This window comes from Hirundo rustica, chromosome 13, assembly GCF_015227805.2.
Source record: "Hirundo rustica isolate bHirRus1 chromosome 13, bHirRus1.pri.v3, whole genome shotgun sequence".
NCBI lineage: Eukaryota > Metazoa > Chordata > Aves > Passeriformes > Hirundinidae > Hirundo > Hirundo rustica.
Genome location: NC_053462.1, coordinates 2,722,181 through 2,742,763, shown reverse-complemented (window position 1 = coordinate 2,742,763; position 20,583 = coordinate 2,722,181). Strand labels below are relative to the sequence as shown.

General features: G+C 51.9%; 1 protein-coding gene across 3 annotated transcripts; it reads right to left on the bottom strand.

Annotated features, from left to right (window-relative positions):
• Positions 1-821: 821 nt before the first annotated feature.
• Positions 822-20,579, bottom strand: PKM (pyruvate kinase M1/2). Of its 3 annotated transcripts, none has more exons than XM_040076846.2 (11): positions 20,449-20,579; positions 14,899-15,068; positions 14,439-14,530; positions 11,479-11,610; positions 11,089-11,275; positions 10,032-10,302; positions 9,622-9,772; positions 8,195-8,347; positions 4,431-4,597; positions 2,206-2,387; positions 822-1,623 (listed from the first exon to the last, which is right to left on the bottom strand). In XM_040076846.2, exons 2-11 carry the CDS (start codon positions 15,047-15,049, stop codon positions 1,517-1,519), a joined length of 1,593 nt encoding a protein of 530 aa, XP_039932780.1. In that variant the 5' UTR covers positions 15,050-15,068; positions 20,449-20,579; the 3' UTR covers positions 822-1,516. The 3 variants fall into 3 exon arrangements, with proteins under 3 accessions (XP_039932780.1, XP_039932779.1, XP_039932778.1); XM_040076845.1 differs by lacking the exons at positions 4,431-4,597; positions 20,449-20,579 and adding exons at positions 5,017-5,183; positions 15,284-15,338; XM_040076844.1 differs by lacking the exon at positions 20,449-20,579 and adding an exon at positions 15,284-15,338.
• Between the last annotated feature and the right edge of the window lie 4 nt (positions 20,580-20,583).

Below are 20,583 nucleotides of genomic sequence, written 5' to 3'. Positions count from 1 at the left end.
GCCACGGCGCCCGCCCATTGGCCGCCCGTCGCCGTGTCCCGCCCCCTTCCGCCCTTCCATTAACAGCACGCTGCCGAGCCCCGCCCATCCTGCCCGTCCATTGGCCGCACGCTAACAAGCCCCGCCCATACCGCCCGCCCATTGGCCGCACACTGCCCAGCCCCGCTCCCGCCACTCAGAGTACCACCTCCCGCCCCCACAGGCCCCGCCCACCACCGTGAGGGCCGGAGCCCGGCGGGGTCCCGGCCCTTAAAGGGGCCGCGGCACAGCCTCTTAAAGGGGCCGCGCGGCGGGCGAGCTCCGGGCTTCCCCAGCCCCGGGCAACTCTCAGGCTACGCGGTGAGGACCCCTGTGCTCCCGAGGGAGACGGACCTGCGTATCACCCAGGCTCTAGGTCTCGTTCTGGCTCTCTCCCTCAAGGTCAGAAACTCCAACGCCCACAGACCCCCCAAAAAAACCCCATAGAGCCCCCAGCCCTACTGACTCCTCCTTTTGTCTCCACCCCACTCCCAACAGACGCCTCCAGGCCTGCCGCTCCCTCCCTTGCACCCGTAACCCCTGAAGAGCCCCTCCATGAGAGCTCCTTTCAGCCCCAATCCTAGCAAACTCCTGCACTGGGACCCTGCAAAGTGCAGCACAACCCCCCAGACACCCACAATGACTGCACATCCCAAGCCCTGCTGACTCCTTCACCGATCCCCACCCCAAACCCTAAGCACTTCCCCACCCTCACAGACCACCCCAGCTCCTCTAACTTCTCCACATCTCCCCCTACCCCAGCAGACCCCTCACCAACCCCCAAAGAGCAGCTCAGCCCGGCAGGTGCTTCAGCTTCTCTTTATTGATGGACAGCTGTGCTCTCCCACCCCAAGGCCCATCAGAGTGCTGGGTGAGGGGGGGCTCTGGGGTGGTGGGGAGGACAAGACTAACACAGGAGACAACGCTGCAAGGGGAGCATGGGAAACTGTGCATGGAGCCAACGCCTTTCCCCCTGCCCCCACCCCTGAAACAACCAGCTGAGAAAGGCTGGATCTGCCTTGGATTGGGTCTGGGGAAGCGTGTGGCCATACAGGAGTGGGGAATAGCAGCTTGCCTCGAGCAAGGAGGGGTCCAGCAGAACCGTTGGTCACACATTGCCTCTCCCCTTCCCCAAAATCCCACACCAGGGCCAGGGAAAGGGACATTTCACACCCCGAGGACAGTCACCAGGAAAGAGGAGTCCCAGCAGCACACAGGAACCTCCTACACTGACTCCAACACACATCAAGGCAGGACTTTAACTACAGGGAGAGGTTTTTTAAAAAACTAAACACTTCAAGTATTTTTTTTTTTTTAGTGATTTAAGGTCTCTTGCCCCTGCTGCTGCTGCACTGGGTGGTGTTTAGCAACCTACATCCACTCTAGGGACAAGGAGAACAGCGCAAGCGATGGCTGGTCTACTGCAAGGGGAGACAGAGCAGAGGGATGGGAGTGGGGTGGTGGGAGTGGGGCAGGGGCAGGAAGGCCCAGTGGGCGCTCAGGGTACGGGCACCACACGCATGGTGTTGGTGTAGCCAGAGCCAGGGCGCCAGCCTGTCAGCACGATCACCAGGTCACCAGTCTTGAAGAACCCTCGAGCTTTGCCTAGGAGAGAAGAGAGAAGCATCAGAGCCCAGTCCCACCCCGTCTTAGCTACGGGGCAACAGTGCCCATCACCCACTCCCCCAGTCACCCAGGCTGCCTGTACCACGGCAGTCAGGGCTCCAGGAGGGTATCAAAACTCCACCTTTCCTGCTGCCCACCCATCTGACACTCTTCGCCTCTGCTTTGGGGCTCTCTGCGACAGAGCTCAATATTCCACAGTGCAGGATTTGGAGGGGGTGCAAGACAGAATCAACCCCACTTCAGGCTTCCCTTGTCCTTCAGGAGTGGCGAGTGTCACAGTTTCATCACTCACCACCATAAACCCAACCGGGCCGTCTGTTAGAAACTCCTTAAAGGCACCTATGCCAAACCCACCACCCCACCCCATTTCCCAATCGGATGTGGTTCTGCTCATGCAACCACCACCCGTTTCCTGGCTGGATCCAGTTACCACACCGGCAGGCAGTTCCTCTCTTCCCATCACCAGTCCCTATCAGCGACCCCAATGTACCACCTAGGTGCTCAGGGCCACCACGTCCCACCAGGGCCACATTCCAGGGGAGGGGGAACGGTGCCACTCACCAACATTCATGCCCAGGGTGACGCGCAGGTCCACGTCCTCAGCCCAGGCGTCCTGGGCGGGGTCTTTGCAGAGCACGGGGAAGATGCCGCGGTACAGGTGGGCCTGGCGCGCCGTCTGCTCATTGCGGGTGATGGCAATGATGGGGGCCCGCGGGCGATACCGCGACACCAGGTGTGCCGACCTGCAGGGAAACAGCCACACTGGGGCTCCACACGGCCGGCACCCCTGGGAACGGCCTGTGGGAGCACCGCAGTCCCCAGGACTGTCAGCCATGAGCGTGACCCAAAACCCCTGGAGGGGTGTGACCAGTCTCCACAAGAGCCACTCACCAACCGGCCGAATGCCCTGCTGGCCTCCCAGTTAGGCAGCTGGGCACGCCACCACTGCCTCTCCCCACTGGTGGTGACAATCTCCTCACCTCCCAGCACAGCAAGTGCCATCAGGGTGTTTTGGTCCCCAAACAAGCCTGTACTTGTTTCTGTTGCTATGTTAGGGTGGCGAGGTGCCATTTATTCTGGCCTCTGCAGGCAGGCCTTGGCATCTCAACAGGGGTCCCTGAAAGTTCCCTGTTTTGAGGTTTTTCAGGGTGGAAAGAGCTGGTGCCAGCAGCGCTGCCCAAAGCATGCCAAGGAGGAAGCCATCTGCCTCTCAGCCACCTGCTGAAGCCAGCAAACAGGCCAGTTCCTCCACACAGAGCTCTGCTCCTGCACCCCACGGGAAGCAAATGCAACAGAGGCCAAAATTTATACTGGGAAGTTGGGCACAAAGTCTTTAAAATGTCTTAAAATAGCAGCAGCACAGCCTGGGTGGGGACTAGACAACAGCTTTCCTTTCTCTGAGCACTGCTGAGGGAGAGCATCCGCAGACAGACAGATTCAAACTGCAAGGCTGTGGCATCTGCAGCTCCATCTTTCCAACAGACATGCTGGTGTCTCCACTTGCTTTTTGCAGCCTCGTTTAGTGGAGCCAAGCTCAGCAACAATCAGATGCCAAGTTTGCTGCTTAAAGCAGGGGCCAGCAGACCGCTCCAAGCACCCAACCACACGTGCCAGGTCTCAGACAATCCTTCGCACGCTGTCCGAGCCACCTCCTGAGAGATCTGGGACAGCCAGGTACTCACAAGAGTTAACCAAATCCAATGCTAAAAATATTCAAATATCAGAGTTCAAACCTCTTTAAAAAGGTCAAGTGTAAGGCTGGAACACACGACAAAAAAACATTAGAAGCACAAGGGTATCCAGAACTCGGTGCTTATAGTTACCTCCTAATCTCTGCAGAAAGTAATTTTCTGCTCAAAATCATTTTAAGCTGTACATTTTGGTGAAGGTTTCACCAGTGGTCCACATCTTCAGGTACCCAGCATACACAAGCACATCTCTGCTGTTGCACTACTGTTTTGGTGTGAATCCAGTGTGAGAAATCCTGATTTCCTTCCAGAAAGCGGTCTGAGACTTATGGTTGGACACGCTTTGGGAGCAGGCAGCCCAGTTCCTCTAGATGGAAGAGCTCATCCAAGAGGCTCCAGCTCCCATTCCACAACTGGAAGAACAAGTCTCTGCTTGGCAGCTGTCACCGTTGCTGGACAGAAATCCCAAACTACATTGTTCCAGCACATTTTGCCTGCAGCCACTGAGCTCACCTGGTGCCTGCCAGATGCCTGTCTGTGCAGAGAGATTACCCACAGGCAGGCACAAAGAATTCTGGAAGAGGACATTTTCAACATTTTCCATTTCCCTGCCTACCAATCCCAGGCTGTGCAGTCCCTCTTCGCCTCTTGGGCTCAGGCAAGCAGGGCCGATGACTGCGAAGTCCAGCAAGGGACCAATAATTTGGATGCTGCTAGCATCCAAAGCCTTGATTAAAAAAAAAAAAAAAAAAAAAGGATTCTGCATCCACTGAACTTCTGCCTCACTGTTACATTGATGATTTCTTGCCAAGAAGTTTGAATTGAAGCTGCAATGCTTATTTTCCCTTGGCTCTTCCAGCTGGCGCCACTGCCACTTGCAGCAGTGAGGAGAGGCTGGGCTCGGAGCTGGTGCCACGCTGGCAGAGGCAGGCCGAGGACTCAGAGCGTAGGGAGGTGTGTCCATCTCTTGAGGAACCATCACTGCAGGCACTGCTAGAACCTGACTCCACCAGTCTCTCAAAGCCAAGTTTCTGGGATTCTCCTTCCCCCACCCTGTCACACAGCAGGCTTGACCTGGGGGCACCTGTTCCCTCCTACCTTCCAGACTTGGTGAGGACAATAATGGCCCCGCTGCAGCACTTGAAGGACGCTTCCACAGCGCCAACTGCAGCGGCCTCAGTGGGGTCGCAGTTGAGGGGGGTCAGACGACGCAGTTCCTCAAACAACTGCCTGTGAAAGATGGCGGCTTCGGCCTCCCGGGCAATCTACAAGAGCAACACGCGTTCGGAGACAACACTCACGGCAGGCGCTCGGGCACAGGGCAGGGCGAGGTGCTGCAGCACAGGCTGCCACATCCCTACTGTCAGTAACCAGCGAGCCCAGACTGAGCTCACCCCAACAGCACATCCCTGCAAAGGAACCACTCGATTCCCGTGAGTTCTTTTCGGAATGGTGGCACCTCGCCCTGCCAAGCCCACACTCAGGTGACACTCATGCCAACTGCCAGGCACTCTCGCTCTGCTCCTGCCTGCTGGGGTCCCTCCCTGGCACAGGGTCAGCTCACATGGCGGCGGTTACACGAGGTTGGCACGGGCAGCGAGCAGCTGGCCAAAGACTGCAGTGTTAGAGCGCAGCGTGTTTTGCCACGGGAAGGGCTGGCCCGAGCCCCCTCTCTGAGCCCTACCTGCCGGACTCGGTCAGGACTAGCAGGGCTGCAGCTAGGCACTTAAAAGAGGCCTCCACCGCGCCCGCCGCCATGGCATCGGCAGGGTCCCTGGTGTTAACATTGAGGCGTAAAATTTCTTCGAACAGCTGACGATGAAACATTGCGGCCTCAGCCTCGCGGGCGATCTGCAGGCCCGAGTGGGAGGGAAGGAGGAGAACAGAGGAAAGAGAAGAAGGAAAGATATACCAGAGGAACATGAGATCACGTTAACTTGCTTAATTGTCATAGTAATGCATGCAAAAGGATATTAAGATGAAGCTGGGAAGCTTTTTGGCTCTCAGGTTTTGACTTTGCTAAATGCAAGAGTAAGATTCACCATACCGTGGGACTGGCAGGCCCCAGTCACTGGGCAGGCATTCCAAACATGGCATTTTTGTTGTGTTTGGGAGCTCCAGCAGAGCAGGGAAGCTTTAATTACTTTTCAAGGAGCAGAACAAGCCAGCTCAGAGTCAGACCATGCTTTGTCATGGCTGCTTATGACTTCCTTGAGACACTCTCATGCCACCTACCTGCCTGCCCGTAGTCCTGCTTGCATTTCTGTAAGAGGGAGCATCTGGCTTCCTTTCCTAGGCTCCCAACAGCACAGAGTGCTGCTGGAACAGCTCCCACAGAGCCAAGATGCAAGCAACACGCTTTAAATGTCACTCCTGAAGGCGAGAGACTGTTCCCTCAGCCTCGTTACTTTTAGTTTAACTTCAGAATCAATGAAGATTTGGCTTATCTTGAGAGCAAATAAAAGACTTCTTTTAACTTGAGAGTCAATAAAGCTTCACAACCAAGTGGGATACCAACTTCCTTCAGGTAATAGGGAAAAAAACAGGAACAAGTCTTCCTTAAAGGGTTGTCGCAGCATTGGGGTGTTTGTACAGTGCCAGATATGGACAGATGAGAGGGACAACTAAAGGCTTTGTGTTCTGGCTGAGCATTAGCAACAGGTTCAGCAACCCGTTCATCCCGGAATCCTGGGAATCATCACGTTTAATCATCTCGGAAGGCCTGACAACCCAATAAAGAAGGCTTGCAGAGACTAGAAAAGCATGCAAAGGTTCATGATCCTCTCAAGGACAACTTCACCCAGTTACTCCACAAAGTGAGCAGCCACTCCAGAAAGCATGACAAGTCTAAGTTAAATTAGACTCACGTGCCATTATAGTGAAAGCTCTGGAGTTAGAAAAATCAGAATTTTGCTACTCTAGTGTTAATGAATTATTTTATGTGATGCTGGGAATTATCCCTTCCAGAGTTATCAGTTTAAGCCAAAGTAGTTAAGTATCTTAAGTCTAAAAATAACAGGACGCAGGCCGGAACAGCAGGCCAGTGCCAACTCGTCCTAAAGCATTTTGTTACTGCTGGATTTAGATAAAAGGGGAGTATTTGCATCACAACACTTACTCTGAATGCAGGAGCTGGAAGCCTGGCAGTTTATTTTCTGCTCCTGGTACAAAGGCAGCAGCCCCATGTAACACAGAGAGCAAACCTGATTTTAGAGGAAGTCTGCACTCCCCATGTGTAATGTAACGTGGGAATACAGGTGTCTGCTTTGACAACAGCTGCAGAGGAGCACAGCAATCCTTAACTTCACCCCACAGCTGGATCTACTCAGACAGGAATAGCTATAGAGGGTTTCCAGTTGGTGCAAGGGTGGAGATACCAGGAGGAGGGAGGGAGGAAAATGGAGAGGCTGTTTAAACCTTGGTCCCACATCAGGCAGCATAGCACAGCCAGGCTGGGCTTTGAAGTGTGGATCTGGAGTGGAATGGGAAGGATGCCCACTCCCACCTACAGCAATCAGCCTGCCCAGTATTTAAAAGTTTATTACTGCCCACTTCAGATGCTAACATCCACCTGCTCCAGCCATGCTGCAGATCCCCAGACCATGGTTACTCAGGACACTGTTGCTGGGCTTGACTAACAAGTGAATTAGCTCAGAGGAATGATCCTCACTTACTGGCATGTGGTGCTACCATAAGAGTTGGCACCTTGCTGCCTGGAACATCTTACATTTAGTCATTTTTTTCAATTTCTGCACAGTTAAAGCCTTCAGTGCTTCTCCAGGGGCCCTGGTGGAATGAACACCATGGCCAGGTCCATAGGAAGAGGGAAGCACATGCTTCAATCCATGCTTTGATCCTCAAATCAGGCTACAGATACAACACAGCCCAGACCAAAGAATTAATGCCAGGATGGAAACCCAGGTGTAAGGTTTGCTGCAGCAAGTTCCCAAGTCTTGGTAGGCAGTCGATCCTTGGGATTTAGGGGTTGCAAAAAAGAGAGACAAGCTTTAAGGTGCACTGTTAGCCTTTGGCCTGTAAAGGAGCACCACTGCCCAGTGATCATAAATTGTATTCTGCATTTGCCTCGTGCAAAAAACACCACTCCATATTGAGGTAAAAGACGTTCAGGTAACACACTGCAAAACAACACTGGCTGAGTTGAATAACCTATAGAACCTGAATTACAAATAAAACTTGTTAGAGTTAGAACCTGTGTGTTACCACTGCTGTAATTCACAGCACTGGTAACTGGGGAGCAGCAACGCTCACAGGTACTTGACATCAGGCTTTTATCAGCTGAAACACGAACTTGAAGCAGAGCAGAGGTTTCTGGCAGTTCAGGCATGTAAAAATATGGTGCTGTCAGTACTCATGCAACAAAACCCCCCAACCGCCAGCACACAGCAGGTGCTGAATGCAACAGTGCTGTAAATCACCCTCGGGAGCCTCCCCACCCCCTCCCATGCAGGACTCAGCCAAAACCTTTCATTATCTAAAGATAAACTGCTTAAAACAGCTCCTCGATCCTGCAGAAGTTTAAGGCACTTAATATGCCACTGCAATAGGACATTGGATGAAATTTCTGTCGAGGTAACGGCAAAAAGAAATGGAATTTTTGTATCTCAGCATTGCAGAGCAGCTCTCAGCTCTGCTTGGCAAGTTTGGAGCACACAAAGTGAGACACCAGGCCTTCAGGACCATGTTTGTTCAAAAAAAAAAAAAAAAAAATCACACACAGCAGAGCGTGAGTAAAGAACTGGCTGTTTTAGGTAGCAGGGCCCATTTAGGCCTTTGAGTGGCCAGCTCAGGTGGCCAAGAGCAAGGTGGTGTCCCTGTCCCCAGCAGGGCAGGGCAGTACTCACAGCGTGCTGCATGCGCACAGCCTCGAGGGGATAGTCTCCCTTGGCTGTCTCCCCCGAGAGCATGATGCAGTCTGCTCCGTCCAGGACGGCGTTGGCGACGTCGCTGCCCTCAGCACGTGTCGGGCGAGGCTTCTTGATCATGCTTTCCAGCATCTGGGAGAGAACAAACCCACCGGGATCAAAACACTGCCACTGCCACTCCTTACGGCTTGGGCAGAAAGCGGGATGCAGCCTAAGACTCCAGGAGTTCTCCATGGGTATGGAACAGAGAGGGGGTCCAGTCCCTAAACCAGCTTTGATTTAAAGCCTCCACCAGTAAGGAAAATGACCCATTCCATTTAATACCCATTCTACATTTACTCCTTTTCCAGGGAGGTTTAAGCCACACAACAGCCCAGACAAAATACTCCAACCTTCAACTTCTCAGCATAAGGAACTCAGAGCTCTTTAGAGCAGAGTGTGGCATCAGATGTATTTATGGAAAGCTCAAATCCAGCCATATATTCTCAAGTTTGGGGATTTATCATCTAAAAACCATAAAGAGCAGGGTCTGCACCAGTGAAGCCACCTCCCAACACAAGATTTCAAGTGCTTTAGACAATATGTACAGGGTAGTAAATGCAGAACAGTTAACTCCACCAGCTTTCTAAGCATCCCCACTTAAAAGAGTGGAAAACGGAACAGCTTTTCATGAGGTGAGTACTTCCTAATCCCTTTCCACACGCCAAGTCTGGCCAGCTCTCCTGTCTTCCTCAGGTGCTCAGCTTCTCCCCAGCTGGAGCTCAGCACTTTATTTAAACACTGTTTGCTTCATCCATGGGACATTGCCCGAGGCTGTGCTCCAGGCTGCATTTCTGTAGCAATACAGGAAAAAGGAGCATAATGCCACTGTAAATCCAGAACCTCGTTTAATGAGTACTGTCTAACGACAATCTTCACTTTCACAGCCTCTGTGCAGAGAGCAAGGACAGCCAGGAAACCAGTTCTCCCAGTGCTCAAGGACTGTGCACACAATCCCTACCACTCCCAGAAAAACAAGATGGGTCCTATACTCAGTTCCTTCTGAAGCTGTAGTGTGGGTACATTTCCTAATGGGAACCCCAGCAAACCTTCCCTGTCAGGCAGAGATGTGCTGCCACAAGATGCCAAGGAAAAGCACGTGCCACTTTTCCCATGAATTTGCAAGGTCAGCCCCAAAAGCTCATTACCATGTGATGCTTTGAGGTGTATAACCTTTGGCAAGAGGTCCCATAATCGAAATGGAGAAGCTCCTAAACACAGGAATGCCTATATATGAGCTTTTTGGAAATGAGCAAAACCTCCCTGCATCTCACTCTTTAACCAATGTCATCAACCCATGGCTGCTCAGAACATTCCCTCCTGGCCAGACTCTGGCAGTGACGAGCCAAAGGTGGTGCTTCCAGTACCTGAGTGGCACAGATGATGGGTTTGCCAGCCCTGTTGCAGCGCCCAATCATCATCTTCTGGGCAAGGAAGACTTTTTCAGCTGGGATCTCGATTCCCAGGTCACCACGGGCCACCATAATGCCATCGCTGGCCTCCATGATCTCATCGAACCTGACAGCAAGAGAAGAGCTGTGTTATCCCATCTGTTCTGCAAGGCACCTTCCCATCTGCCTGTGCCCCTCTGAAAGGAGCACACACGCTTTTCATGTGCTGTTTGGGTTCCTGCAACACCAAGGAAGGAGGAAGAAAACCAGGAGCAAGGCAGAGCATGTATTCAGTGCTACACAAAGCTGTCTGAAGCCATAACAAGGAGTGTGAGTTGCTTTATTTCAGCTTGACAAACCCAAAGTACCCCCCACACAAAGCTCACCTGCGCACACCCTCGTGGTTCTCGATCTTGCTGATGATCTTGATATTCTTTCCCTTTTCTCCCAGCACCTTCCTGACAGCGTGGACATCAGAAGCCTTGCGGATGAAGGAAGCAAACACCATATCCACGTTCTGCTCCACACCGAATTTTAGGTCCTGAATGTCCTTCTCAGAGACAGCGGGCAGGTCGACGGCAGCGCCGGGCAGGTTCACGCCCTTCTTGCTGCCGAGCATGCCGCCGTTCTCCACCTCAGTCATAACATAGTCCTTCCCTGAAACATGTGTTCCCACGGTCAGTGTTTATGGGACAGCTCCCACACCACCTCCCTGCCTGGGAACTGCGGTGCCAACAGCGGCACACGCGATAAAAAGCACATCCCATCTCTTCAGAGCATTTCTGTACCACATGAGCTTGCAGTTTACCCTTGGGAACATGATAGATTGGTCTAAAACAACTTCTAGGCTGTTCCTGGATAAGGTATCAGCTGTTTCCTGCAGGAGGTTGGGATTGCCTCCCCCAAGAAAAGCAAGCAGGTTGCTGTTTTGCACACAAAGCCCTGCAACACCAAAGTGAGCACCAGAAAAGCCTCATCTCCCGCTCCCCACATACTCACAGATTAGAGGCTTGAGGCTAGAGCTGTCTAGGCAGCACTATAAAGGGACAATCATGGAAGTAACCTTGCCACTACATTACCAGTTAAAACTAGTTCTGTCTCTAACTACAAAGGCCAGGGTCTGTGGTGTAAAACTAGTTAAATCCTGCATTAAGAGCATGAATTAGCCTGGCTGATCATGAACAGTGGTATGACCTTACCACACATCCCCCTTTGATGGTGGAGTTTAAATTCCAGCCCAGTGAAACCCAGCTGAAGTTAGTTTTTGGAAAAGTTCCTACACTTGATAGAGACGTTTAGCTTAAAGTCTCACTACACCATCAAGAACGATGTTCTCCTTTCTTCAATGCACAACTGCAAGCTAAGAAATTGTTACAGGGCAGGAAGCACAAGTATATCCTAAGGAAAACTCAAACAAGCGGAGCTGAAATGGCTGTTACCCACCTTTCTCCTTAACCAGCAAAGAAATCAAACCATCATCCACATAGATTTTGCTGCCAACTTCTACAACTTTGGTGAGATTCTTGTAGTCCACCCAGAGCGTGTTCTCATCACAGTTCTCCATGAAGGCATCGTCCAGGGTCACTTTGAGCGGTGCACCCTTCTTGAGCTCCACTTCTGCTGTGCCACTCTGTGTGACAACAAAACCACTAAACACCAGCACACCACCACCTCCCAGCCCACAGCAGTTTGTCAGAACTTTTGGGAGGTAGTTTTTTGCCTTGTTTCCTATGGTTATTTTTTTATTTGGAAATGGCCACAGGCTTAAAACGCTATGGAGTCTATGTGATGAAAAAAGTGGGATTAAAAAAAAAAAAAAAAAAAGCAACTTACTCCCTTAATGAGTCCAGTTCTGATTTCAGGTCCCTTGGTGTCCAGTGCAATAGCCACAGGTCTGTAGGTGATGGGATCAGAGGCAAAGCTCTCTGTGGCTTCTCGCACATTCTTGATTGTGCCCTCATGATACTGGCAAGAATAGAAAAAGGATGGAAATGTTAAAGCTGGTTCTACTCTGCTGCTCACAGAAAAGACCCCTGTGCACCCCAGAGGCCACCCAAGCTAACAGTTCTGCTCTGAGATTCAGTTCTACCTGCAAAATTTAACCCGCACAAAGCTTCTGGTAAAGCAGAGTGCATGGATAGAAGGGCCTCCCTGCCATGAAGGTGGAGCCTGGAAGTTATCTGGTGTGCCCCCAGCTTTAATTCCAGAATGACAACTCAAGGAGACAGTCCTGAGGTCTGGCTCAAGTGATTTTCCATGAGGACACACATCTGCCAATTGAAGATGGCTCAACCAACAAGCCTTTAGCAGTAACTTTTGGAAAAGCTTTCCTGAACACCTGCCTGTTCAACACAGAATATTCACAGCACCAGCAGCTGGGTAATTGTGTGCATTGAAAACACCTGATGGCAGAAGACTGTCACAGTGCCACAAACAGCTCTGCTCCTCCTCCCACCAGAGCAAGGGAAGATGCCTCTCCACACTGCTAGCTCCCACACACACTTCCAGCCTGAGCCACTATCAGTCCTGCAGGTGGACAGGCTTTTCACTCTTTGGCCTAAATTCCCACAGATAAAGGATTTGCTACAAGAATGTTATCCATGTAAATATTTACAGTTCATTTCCAGAGTCAAAGCAATCACAGACAGGAGTTCAATACTCCAGCACCACACACCTGGCTTCCAAACCTTGTTTGCTGGAGCATTTTGCTAAAAGCTGCCAGTTTTGTAACTATAATTTTGGAAGAAAACCCATCCCAGCTCCCTCAAATGTGCTACAGATGGCCAGCAGATCAGTTTACTTTACTTGTTCAAACAACATTAAGAGATAACCTTAACTACTTCCAGCTAGTAAGAGTTGCATAACACCTGACAGACTTTAGCAGGTAACATTTCCTCTCTGTGCCGTATGAACTGACCTGACTCACCTGGAACACCTGGTTTCCCTCGTGCCACTCACCCACCCCAACATGAGCCCTCCACGCCGACTTTGTATCTCGGGGATGATAAGCCAGCACCAGGAAGGTGAGGCTGGAAAAAGCCATGCTGAAGTTCACATGCGTGCCCTCAGCTAGATACACCTAACAGCTGATAACTCTTTATAGCAAGAAAATGAGTCAGTTTATTGACTGAATGTGCAAGCTAGGACTGAGACGGCCCTGACCTTTCCGGGCACTGCAGCTGGGGTGGATGCAGCACAGAAAACACACCCTGACAGTGCCACAACACTTATCTGAACGCAATCATCTGGGGTTTTTCCATTTTAGTTTAATATCAAGGACGAACTGGCTCCTAGGGAGGCTGACTTTCTGAAGAGTTACACATGCAGAACAGGAATGCAGGAAAAGCTGGAGGTAAAAGCCATTTTTATTCTACATAAAAAGGAGCCAGGCAGGTGCCAAAGCTCACAAGCCCTGGTAAATGCTTTGGGGTGGACACAAGAACTGCAGCACTTGTGAAAGATGGAAACTCTTTGGGGCTTCACTGGAAACTGGGGCATTTTGGAGGAGCCAGGAGAGGACACAAACTTGCGACTGTCTATGGCTGATGGTAACACTGCAGGCAACAGCCACACCAGAGCCTGCAGTCAGCTTTGATGGTGTGAAATGTACAATTAAACCTCACACAAAGCAGTAAGACCTCAGCCAGGCTCACAGACCGCAGCAAGTGGGCAATAACAGAGTGAGAATTCCCAGTTTCAGCCTGACCATCAAGTCCCTGACACGTCACCTGGCCGAAGAGCCACCAAACCGCAAGGACTGGACTCCTGGGACGCAGTTACTCCAAACTACACTTTCTCCAGGCTGATTTCCCAACTGCAAGGCATGCACTGACACTATCCCAGGGTGGTTAGTCAAGGTCTGACGGTTGCCCACAGTTAAGTACCAGCCCTTTTGATCCTGACACGGCCCTATGCCCGTTAAAGGCCACCAGGGTGAAAGGCCAAGCTGTTACACACCACGAGGCTCATGGGTCACTAAGTAAAGCCACCTGCAGCTGCTACTGGGTGACATTTTAAAAGCTGGAAAGCAGCCAAGGTCAAAAAAAAAACCACAACAGAAAAAAAAACCTCAGCAGAATGGGATCCTCAGCCCCTCCAGTATCACTGAGGATCTCAGCTATTTATAGCAATAAGGGCTTGACTGTCATGGAGTGTTGATTTCTTTTGACCTTATTCTTCTAAGCTCACCATGCAATGTCCCAAGCTCCATGGTGGGACCCTCCAGAGTGCCAGGAACGCACCCAGAGCAGCTGGTTAGCCAGAAAACCCAGGAGCCCATTCTTCCCACGGGCACAGTAATTACATCAAATCGCTAATTACAGATGCCTTTTGATCGGAGTTACTCATTGATTGTCTGCTTGCGAAATCCCCAGCAATGGAACAAGAAGTGAGATTGACTGATAGCACGACCTCCTGCAGAGGTGCAAAACAGGGACAGGTCTTCACAGCTTCTGCTGCTCACTGGGAAGCAGCAGATCTGGGAACAGCAGGATGTGAGAAAGAACTGAAGGATTTAATGGCAAGCAGATAGCATCAGTGTCAAATACCAGTTACCTGGCTCACTGTTACAGGACAGGGTGCAGAACTGAATTACTTTCAAAATGGCTCAGAAAATACACTTCAATGTTAGCAACAGTGAGGCTCAGTATGTACAACCAACACGCTTTCCTCAAAAGCAGCTATTTGACCTTCCCACACGAAGGATGGCCTGGATGAAGCAGGATTTCCCTTCTCCCTGAGGGACAGGATCAGCAGACACACCAGGGCCATAGCAGCTCAGACCCCACCCTTACCTCATGGGTGCCGTGAGAGAAGTTGAGGCGGGCAACATTCATTCCAGATTTAATCATTTCCTTCAGTTTCTCCACAGAGCGGGAGGCCGGGCCTAGGAGGAAGAAACAGTTTGAACATTAACTTTAGAAAAATAATGAGGTAACCCACACAGACCAGGCTGTTTCATGTGGAAGAAAAAAGGTAAATGGATACAGCATTGCTCAGCGCTGCAGCAGCAAATATTGTTTTAACTTGCCCACGGAGTGCAGCAGAACCCAAGTGATTCCCATTTCCCTGGATACTGGATTCACTCCCAGCAGTAACACAGGTTAGGCAAACATGGCAAAGTCATGTTCCCTCACCACTCAAGTTCAGCCCTGGCAAGGGATGAAAGCCAGATCCCTCTCACAATTTCCCTAATAAGTTTCACCAAGGTGTGGGCTCCTAGCTGCAATTCTCTCCTATCTAGGAATGGCCTACCAATGGTGCAGATGATGCCGGTGTTTCTGGCGATGGTTGGCTCCGAGTCGATGTCCAGGCGGCACATGTGCTCCAGGAAGGTGTCTGCCATGGCAGCATGCAGCTGCTGGGTCTGGATGAAAGCGGTCCCTGCATCATGGTGCTTCGACATGGTTGCTCGATTCCTGTGTCTGGAAGGGAAGAAAGCAGTGCCAGGTTTGGGAATCACCCACCCCAAATTGCCCACCAAGCAGAGACACACCAAGACAACCGTGTGATGAATATGGAGGTAACAAGAAAGCTGCTACTGGGTCACACTAACTTTATGTTCCTATTTGAGAGTCCTAACAGGCAAGGCACATTTCTATTTCCATGTCATCCCCCACATGGACCACCAAAAGCTCACCTGCCTTCTATGCAGATGTTCCCTTCATAGCTTCTCTTCATTGCCAGTCTTCCCTTGGAGCTACACAACGCAACAAAATTTAAGCACTTGAGTGCACAGGCAGAGGTTCTGCCTCCTCCCTCCCAGCTCTCCACTCATTTCTCCTACAGGCCTCAACTGCACTTCCCATCCCACTTGGGACCGGGGCAGCTCAGCGCTGGCGTGACTGCGGCACGCCCGGACACGGGCAACCTCCTGCCCAGCAGCACCTAATCACGGCAAAGTCCGCATAAGCCTAAACCCCATCCTTTAAGCCTGGACAAGCAAGAAGACTTGAGTTGATTAAACACAACACTTTGGCAGAGAACACGTAAAAGACAGAAGATTTAACACAAAGTCACTCTTTGACTTAAGATGTTGCAGTTCCTACCCTGCCCCCTCCACTCCCCTTCACCCACAGCACCAGAAATGTATCATAAGGTTTAAAACTGGTTGTATTTTTCAACATTTGGATTAAAAAACCTCTCTGAATTCAGGCTGTTTGCGTCCTCTGGACTAAAGAGACCCCACAACAGCAGGACCAGCCTATTCTTCAGGAACTTATCCTTCGAAGAGGAAGCTGAGCTGAAGCTTAACAGTCCACTGGGATGGGCGGACACTCATTTCACAGCAGCGCTGGTGCCCCAGGCATTTCTAATTGCAATAATTTTGCTCTCAAGTAGTAGTGGCAGCTCAAAGCTTTGTCTCTTGGACCTGCCCAGGCTAAAATCTCAGCATTACAAAAGCCTCTGGTAAAAGAGTGATGCAAGGTGGTGGCTGCTGGCATGGGCAGATCACTCATTTTGCCTTTAAAGATTGGTTTAACTTCAAACTCCATGCCCTGGGCACACAGGTAATACTCAGAGCACGCATGAGCTACTTTTATCTCCAAGATGTGCTTATAGAAACGTGGGCTGGGTTAGAAGCTGGGACAGAGCAGGGCTTTTGTTCTGCCTGCCCCAGGCAGACAAAGCCCACCAATAAACCACAGAATGTTGTGAGGGGCACAGACCAGCCAGCTCAGCACATCCAGCTCTGACACAGAGCCACCAATACACCCAAAAACTCTGCCAGAGCTGGCAGGACTGAGCACAGTGAAGGGCAGACCATGCCCTGCCAGCCTGCCGGGTGCCACAGCAGCTCTGCTGCCTGGCCCCGATGCTCCTCCCCTGCTCCGCAGCCCTTCCTCACGTACGTGCAGATCCTCGCGCAGGCAGCCCTGACTCACCCCCACTGCGCTGCCATGCGCCAGAGCAGCCAGGCCAGCAAAAAAAACATAATTTGACCTGGCAAAGCCTCTTTTCCCTCAGCCCTGCCAGAAGCTGCTGATTCACAGGAGTCACTACAAGAAGGTCTGCCCACATAAAAAGCCCAACGAAGTCTCATTATTGTAGGAAAACCCTCTGGTCACTCCTAAAACACTGTGTTTCAGCCCTCTAACACTTGCCGTTGCACCCTCTGCACTTGCAGAGCAGCGTCAGCCTCCTTCGATGCCAAAAAAAACAAGCTTTTGCTGGGAAATCACCTCCACGCACAGGGAAACAGGTTTGCACAGCTTCTAGGAACAAGAGGAATACCGAACAACGGTATCCCAAAACGGGAAACCGCAGACAGAGCACAACTTGGAAGTTTATAAAAAACAGTCAGGTGAAGTCCCCCTGCCTCACAGAAATCCCCCACCCACTCAAGTCATTTGCAAATAAAATCTTAACACCCTTGAAATCTTTATAAAGAGAAAGGAAAAATTCACTTTCCAGCAGTTCAGAGGGCTCAGAAAAATTAACCGCAGACACAGTGACCTTGTCCAGGGGCGAGAGCAGAAACGCAGGAGCCAGAAAGTATCCCAAACACCCATCCGTCCACAGCACCGTGCCCACGACCACTAAGAATCTTTTTAATATTCTCTCCTATCAGCGTGCATTTACAAGGCATCAACTGAATTTTACTGGAATGACCAGTCTCATATTTATAACAGGAATGCCTGGCATTTCCCACTACTCCGCTTTTTTTAACTGTAAACAGAAGAGCAAGGACTTTAAGGACACCAGAAAACATAGAGCACTCAGTCTGGGTAGAGTAATATCCTACAAAGCCTGAATGTTTCCAGCACTAAATAAACCTGAATTCATTCCTCAAGGAATAACGATTAAATCCCCAAATTTATCACTTGGCCTGTCCATGCTTCAGGCAGGGTGTCCCAATGGTGTCTGGTATCTCCGCAGCTCCTGAATATTCCAGACTGAGCCATCTGAGGTCGGGACTAGGTTTTACTGTAGCCAGGTGACTAATTCCAGCCAGCTCATCCCCATGGGTCAGATGAGAGAAAGCCTAAAATTCTCCGGATATGCCCCTTGAGGATGGGGAAAGGAGAGCAGCAATCCCCACCCAGGCAATCCCCGTGCAGGGCCAAGTCTTTTCTTTATTGGTGACAAAAGGAAGTAGAAACTGCAGCAGGGGCTGTCCCCAGGCCAGGGCGGCAGAGCTGTGTCACTGCCTGCAGGAATTCCAGCCAGGAGGCTCCCAGAGGGAGATGATTCAGGATTTATTGGTCAGCCTCACTTACACAACCTCATGGATGCTGTAGAACAAGGCTGCTCGTGCCCAGTGGCAGAAATGGTTTGAGTTAGTGCTCAGGGCAGGGTTATGAAACCAGGCAGGCCTTCAGATTCCCAAAAGAAGCCGAGAAAAACATCAGCTCTGCTCATTCCAGAAGCTAAAGGCACGCAACAACAGAGAAACGCAGCTCTGCAAAGGCGGTTTTTACCCTGGCCTGGCATCCCCTCTCCCAGCGAGGGAGGACAGCACATTCCTGCCAGGCAGCTGGTGCCAGAGATGGTGTCTCGCCGTTTGGTAAGGACAAAATGGCCACCCCAAAATTCCACCCCTCTTCTGCAAGCCTGGATGGAGCCCAGGAGCCACCACCTGCTCCCCGCTGGCCGATGCTCTCTCCAGCATTGAGCTGCGGATCCACGGGAAGAGAGACCCACGACGGAGATGCCTCCCCAGCTTTTTGGCAAAGGGGAACAGGAAGGTCAGGCCGGCTTGGGCACCTTCCCCTGTGTGCTGCTGGCTCAGCCGTGCCTTTGCTGAGCCGCCCCTCCCTGGAAGGCTTAACTAAAAAAAATAAAGAGGAGGTGGCAAGCATCGGAAGTTTGGTGACGAGAAGGACTTATCTCGAGGGTATTTGTAGGACACACCTACAGGCTTAACCTTGCAGAGGACAAGGAGCCTTTCCTTGGGCTAAAAGCACCTGGCTGCCTTCAGGCAAGCTGTAAAAAACCTGTTTTACACGATAAAAGCAAGCTCGGGGGTTTTCTTTTCATATTTAACTAGGCAGAAGTGTAGACCACTGAGCTGCATCCCCACTCCGGGATGGAGATTGCTGCACGTGGCTGCGCCCCGGTACTGCAGCCCCATTCCGTACGTGCCATCCATCACCACCCGCTGCGGCTCCATCTTCCCCCGGGAGAACAACGGCCAGGCAGGAGATAAAGGACCAAGCACGTGCTCCAGCCGGCCTGGGAAATGTCTTGTTGCTATCAAATTAAATTATCAACTTGTTGGGTGGAAAGGGAATTAAGGCCGGCACTGGATCACTCGGGCTAACAGCAATAAATGAAGGATTTAATAGTAGCTTTAAATAGATAAAGGAGTAGGCAATAATAAAAAAAAAAAAAAAAAAAATCAAACAGGGTGCTGCAGACTCTCCAAGCTCTTTATCTAGTGCAAGCGAAGTTTCTCAGAAAGGTTTCACAGGCAGAAGTCCCCGGTTCAAGCACGTGGCTTGCAGCATTGCTTACTGCCTCAAAACCTTCTGCTTAATCCGGTGATGGGCTGGAAACCTGCTGGCACCAGCACGGCCCTTTAACCCCATCGAACTCCTTCATATTAGCCGGAATTCTGCTCTATAAACGGGACCTCGGGCATGAAATTAGACTCTTCAGAGATTTATTGTTGGATTCTGCTTTTTTTTTTTTTTCTATTAAGCACTTCCAATTGCAAAAGTCCCTGGATGTACCTGAGTAACGAAAAACCTCTTTGTCATCGCACCTTTGAGCCAAGGAAAGTCACGATGAGCAGCAGGAAGAAAGTTAACACTTTATCGTGACAAAAACCTCCATAAAACACTGATTTCTTTTTTTTTTTTTTGGTTAACCTGGGCCTCGCCGATGCAGAGTTGCCTTATCAGAACAAAGCAGGTTTTTAGAGATTGCAGTCTACTTTTAGTAGTCTGAGGAGACAGTCGGGAGGTTGCCATTGTCTGCCGACAAAAGCGCTATTCATGCCCTGGTAGCTCTGCAAAGGTTTAAACACGTTTGAGAGGTTTTCACAGTTCAAGAAACTGGCCAAATCAGTTGCACGCGTTTAAGCGGGCACAATTACGGGAGAAGACTAATTCAGAAGTGGCCTTCTCTTCCCGGGGGGGGGCCGGGAAGAGGCTGCAGCATCAGTGGTGGGTGCAGTGAGCCGGACGCTGATTTAAGCTGATGCCTTTCGGGGAGCTGCCGGCTCTTACGTGAGTGCAGACACGGGGCGGGGGGGGTGGGGGGGGCGGCCTAGCGCCTCACTCCGTCTGCCTCTGACTCAGCCTCCCAGCAGCTCCTCCGGCACTGCCCGGCCAGCAGGAACCGGGCGGCGGCGGCAGCCGCACTGGCGCTCCGCTTGACAGAACGACCGCAGAGCACACGCGGGGCTCCCCGCTTGTTCGTGTCCCGCTTCATTCACCCGGGCCCTCGCACCACAGACCGGACCCCCGCCGCACCCCCCGTGCCCGGAGTGGCCATTTCCCGGTGCGGACGGTGGGGAGATGCTCGGAGCGGGCGTTCCCCGGGCCGGGATGGGAAGGGATGCTCGAAGCGGGCGATCCCCAGTGCCGGGTCACGGGGGGATGCTCGGAAAGGCCCTTCGCCGGTGCGGGGTCCTGGGGGGATGCTCGAGGAGGGGACGCGGGGCTGGGGCCGCCGCCGGCCACGTGCTCGGCGCCGCGAGCCCTCCGCGCGCCCCCTCCTCAACCGTCCCAGAGGGCGCGCGCCCCCTCCCCTCAGCCGCCGCCCCAAGGGACCCTCTCCCGGCGGCGGAAACACGGGGATAACGGCGGCACCGGCGTGGCCGGCCCCACCGCTCGCCGCCCCACAGGCCGCCGTTACCTGCCGCTGTTGAGTCACACGCCCGAGACCTCCTCACCGTCCGAGCGCCGCCGCCGCTCTGCACGGCCGCCCCCACGCCCCGCCAAGGTGATCCCGGCTGGCCGCAGCACCGCCCCCCGCGGATCCCTCCGCCGC